The sequence below is a fragment of the Sylvia atricapilla genome, chromosome 3 (assembly GCF_009819655.1).
Source record: "Sylvia atricapilla isolate bSylAtr1 chromosome 3, bSylAtr1.pri, whole genome shotgun sequence".
NCBI classification, from domain to species: Eukaryota; Metazoa; Chordata; class Aves; order Passeriformes; family Sylviidae; genus Sylvia; species Sylvia atricapilla.
The window spans coordinates 64,187,360-64,192,050 of record NC_089142.1 but is presented as its reverse complement, the minus strand read 5'-3'; the positions used below and the strand labels follow the sequence as shown (position 1 = coordinate 64,192,050).

At 56.7% G+C, this 4,691-nt stretch overlaps 1 protein-coding gene across 1 annotated transcript; it reads left to right on the top strand.

Annotated features, from left to right (window-relative positions):
• Positions 1-742: 742 nt before the first annotated feature.
• On the top strand, positions 743-4,063 carry SLC35D3 (solute carrier family 35 member D3). Its single transcript, XM_066314352.1, has 2 exons — positions 743-1,178; positions 2,292-4,063. Exons 1-2 carry the CDS (start codon positions 743-745, stop codon positions 3,119-3,121), a joined length of 1,266 nt encoding a protein of 421 aa, XP_066170449.1. The 3' UTR covers positions 3,122-4,063.
• Positions 4,064-4,691: the final 628 nt, after the last annotated feature.

The window sequence follows — 4,691 nt, the reverse complement described above, 5'->3', positions numbered from 1 at the left end:
TTAGCAGCGGTTCCCGTCTCTGCCGTTCGCAGCCCGAGAAGGCGCTCCCTCGGAGAAGCCGAGGAAGGAGGGGGGCACAGGGAAGGACACTGCCAGCAGGCTCGGTTGATGCTTTCCCCCGGGAGGCCGTATACTTTTGGGGAACAAGAGAAGCAGAACTCCTTGCTTGGGAACGCGCGGGCCTGCACTGATCTCCCCGCTCCGGGAGAACCTGGGTTTTCCCACGGCGCTTCCACGTTATTTTCGGGCCGGTGGCGCTCGGCTGCGGAGCTGCGGGCGCCCCGCGGCATTTCCCGGAGCGGAAACACCTCGGTGCTCGCTACCGCTGCCCTCCTCCTGCACCTGAGCGGGGTCGGGAGGACATGCGGACAGTGTGGGGTGGCTTCACATCCCCGCTAGCCGGGCGTGCTCCGGGGTACACCGTGGGACGAACCTGGAAACACGGGGGGGGGGGGGAGCCGCGGCGAGAGGGGGGGACACCGACAGCGGCGACGCAGACACTGGGGATGGCGCGGGGACTCACCGGGGGCGGGAAGGGGACGCGGATAGGAGGGGACACACGCTGGGGGCGGCGCGGGGGGGACACGTCGGGGGCGGTGGCTGCCCTGCCGGGAGCGCCTCCTGCCTCCTCCCGCCCCCTGCCTCCGCTCGTCCCCGTCCCCCCGCGCCGCCGCCGCCGCGGCGGGTGGCCGGGCGGGCGGCAGAGCCGGGGGCCCCGGCGGCGGGGCCGTGCGCGGGCAGGATGCTCCGGTGGCGGGGCCGGGCGAGGGGCGTCGCGGTGGCGGTGGCGCACGGGCTGTGCTCGGGCTCGCTGAACATCCTGCTGAAGTTCCTGCTGGCCCGCTACCACTTCGCCTTCCTGACGCTGCTGCAGTGCCTCAGCAGCGCGGCGGCGGCGCTGGGGCTGGAGGCGCTGCGGCGGCGGGGGCTGGCGGCGCTGCCGCCCTTCGGGCCCCGCCTGGCGCGCCCCTTCGCCGCCGTGGCCGCCCTGGCCACCCTGCAGTCCACCCTCACCCTGTGGTCGCTGCGCGGCCTCAGCCTGCCCATGTACGTCGTCTTCAAGCGCTGCCTGCCCCTCGTCACCTTGGTCACCGGCGCCCTGGTGCTCCGCGACGGCATGCCCTCGCCCGGCGTCCTCGTCGCCGTCCTCATCACCACCTGCGGCGCCGCGCTGGCCGGTGAGCGCGACCGCACCGAGGGGACGGGACGGGACGGGACGGGACGGGACGGGACGGGATGGGAAGGGACGGGACGGGAAGGGACGGGATGGGACTGGATGGGAAGGGACGGGACGGGACGGGACGGGGCGGGACGAGATGGGAAGGGACGGGATGGGACGGGCGGCCGCAGCGGCAGCCGCTCCATCTGGGCTTCGGGCGCGGGACCGAGAGGGCAGCGCCAGCCCCGGGAGAAAGACACGAGAATCGGGGGACGTGCAGTCCTGGGGGATAGCTGCGGCCCCTCGGAGGCAGATGCAGCCTCACGGGCGGGCAGGTGCAGCCTCGCAGGGGTGGCTGCAGCCCCGCTCTGATGGATACATTCTTGCGGGACTCGGTACAACCTTTTGGAGATAGGTCCATCCTTATGGGGGTCGGTGTAAATCTGTGGGAGTAGAGGCAACCTTATTGCAGCCCTACTAGGGAAGGTGCAACCTTATGGAGGGAAGTGTGTTCTTATGACGGGTGGGTGCACCTACAGGGGTAGATGTAGTGTTCTGGGACCAGCTGCAAGCCCATGGGAGAACTGCAGCCCTGCTGAGGCGAGTGATTTTATAAGGGCAGGGCAAGCTTAGGGGTCAGCTACAGCTCTCTGGGCCAGGAGACTCGTGCTACTTTCTAGCCGAGGTGTAGGTGGGGTGCGAGGCAAAGCTGGCACTTTGTGGCCCGACAGCACTCCTGGACTGGGGGCTGCCTCAGACAACAGAGCACATGCACAGTGTGTAATTTATTCTTCAAAGAGGCTGACAGGGGGCTCGGGAGGGAAGTTGTTGCTTTAGGGATCCCACTGTGCAGTTTCGGCTACAAGTCTTCCACAGTGTCTTCACAAAAGAGAGAAGGCAATCTAATTTTGGCTGTGGGATTTAGAGGGAGTTGAAAAACACTCAATATGTTTGCAGCTTAAAAAAATGGATAAGAGATTTGTTGGGAGGCAAGACTTGGGACAAGGATGACAAAACCTAGGAAAGTGCAATGATGCCTATTTCCTAAATATCTCTCTAGTCTAAAACAGTGCTCTCGTTCTGTCTCACATGCAACACCTACACTTATTTCTCTCTGTGACTCTTGTGACAGGAGCTGGTGACCTGACTGGGGATGCTATGGGCTATGTGACAGGCGTGCTGGCTGTGCTGATACACGCTGCCTACCTGGTGCTCATTCAGAAAACCAGTGTAGATAGTGAATATGGACCCCTGACAGCTCAGTATGCCATCGCTGTTTCAGCCACCCCTTTCCTCATCATCTGCTCCTTTGCCAGCATGGATTCCATCAATGTCTGGTCCTTCCCCGGGTGGAAGGACCCTGCCATGGTATGCATCTTTATTGCTTGTGTCCTGATTAGTTGTGCCATGAACTTTACCACCCTTCACTGCACTTACATTAACTCGGCTGTGACCACCAGCTTTGTGGGGGTGGTGAAGAGCATAGCCACCATCACAGTAGGCATGGTGGCATTCAATGATGTGGAGCCCACAAAGTTATTTATAGCTGGTGTTGTGGTCAACACCTTGGGGTCTGTCATTTACTGCGTGGCCAAATATGTTGAGACCAAGCGGCAGAGCAACTATGAGGACCTGGAGAAAGAAGCTAGAGAAGAGGAGGGGAAAAGGCAGGCTGGAGACCAAGCTCTGTTTGCCATGGAGACAATTTCCCAGGGGAAGGGGGCTGAGGAAGCAGTGGTGGAAGGATCATCCACAGGGCAGAGACAGAGTGGAGAGGAAGAGAAGGACGTCACTGAGAAATCAGCCAAGGCACTTGCGGTTCAGGGAAAATCCACCGTCACACAAGAAGTGAACAGAAGCTCGCTGAAAGAAGCCTATCTTGGAGTTTGGAGGTTGGTGAGGGGTGCTAATTATATAAAGAAGGATTATTTGATAGAAAATGAAGAGCTACCAAACCCTTAAAAAGCAGATTTGAAAACCTATTGCTTGAGGACAGATGCCTGGTTTTCTGTACAAGGGGAAGGCAGAGCATACATTTCCACATCAATGCGTACAAATCCAAATAATTCAGGATGACTTTACCTCATTGTCAAAAAGCAAAAGGTCATAGTTTGCTCATGCTTTGGGCTTGCTTTCAGCTGCTTTCAATATGTCACTTTAGACCCACCTCAGCTAAGGTGCTGACACTCTGCTGCAGACACAGAGAGAACTGGGTAATGGGAAATCACAGGGTTCTTGCCTAGCAGCCAGGAATATGAGGGACATCAGTGTCATTGAGATACTTGGCAATGCCTGTGACCCAGCAGTGGCCTATACCTTAGATTGTGTCTGGGGCCTAGTGATTTTAACACGTTTGAAGGCTCTGTCAATGTGCTTCTGTATCTGTATCCATCCAATTATAGGTACTCTACATAACTGATTCCTACTCTATAAGCTCGTCTTAACTATACTTTTTGTGCTCCTCTGTGTCAATACAATTGCAACAGAGCTAGAGGTCATGCCACTTCAGTTATATTGGTGTAAAATCACTCTCTTATCTGACAAATTGAAGCCCTCCAGGCCAAGCCTTGGACCTGGTTTACCTTGGGTGCTTTGTGTCTTCAGTAGAAATACTTTAGTCTTGTGGTGGTGTACCTGAAAGCAGAACCAGATCTGAGCTTCTGAGAAGCTTTGATTGGCAAAAGAAGGGTGTTTATCTATGAGCTTTAACTACACGTAGCATTTGGAATATTAGCTTGACTCAAATAAAAGAGTTTGGAAATGTTGGTATGTATTGACTGGATTTGGGAGGGCTATAAAAATTTAGAGAGAAAGTGTGTGCCTTGTGATATCCCTCCTTGTACCCTAAAGTCAGATGAATCAGAGCCTGGACTGGAACCCAGGCGTCCTCTCTATTCATTCTCTCTCAAGGAGAGTCTGAGAGCAGGGCTGGGGAACTCTGAAGTTCCTAAGGGGTGCTTTTGCAGGACAGTTCTGCTGCATCCTGGCCACGTGCTGGTTCGTGGCTTTGTGCATATCCACCCTGCTGTCCCTGTGCTGTCCCCGTCCAGCGGAACAAAGTGGGGGCAGGCAGCAGGAGCTGCCCAGTGCTCCAGCCCATGGCTGAGTGCTTGGGGAGCAGGATGCTCAGTGTGTTCAGCATGAGGACATCCATACCTTTGGTAGAAGCAGCTCCCCAGTGCCCAGACTGTCCCTGTCCCGGTGGGCTGTGAGGGGCAGAGCTGCCTCTCCCCTGGGAGACTCAAGCGCTTGTATGGGAAGTGGGAAGCAGGCACTCCAGTGAGGCCTCTGCTGAATACGCTAGGATTTTGTCCCACATCTGTTTAACTGGAAAGACTGTGGAAACAAATGTTTGAGTGTTTTTTCGCCTGAAGATATCCTTTTGGTAGGTGGGAGTACTTGGGTGGAACCTTTGCTCAGACTAGACAGAGAAAAGATTTGACTGTGAGTATTTCTCATCCCAAAAGGGTGCTGCAGCCATTGGGGCCACCTTGAAAACAGACTGAAACAAGTTGTTACCATGTTCTAAAAA

Bases quoted from the DNA above. Each gene is read 5' to 3' on its own strand.
- SLC35D3 (XM_066314352.1), top strand. From the start codon at position 743: ATGCTCCGGTGGCGGGGCCGGGCGAGGGGCGTCGCGGTGGCGGTGGCG. The intron at 1,179-2,291 runs GTGAGCGCGACC...CTCTTGTGACAG, and splicing joins CTGCGGCGCCGCGCTGGCCG to GAGCTGGTGACCTGACTGGG.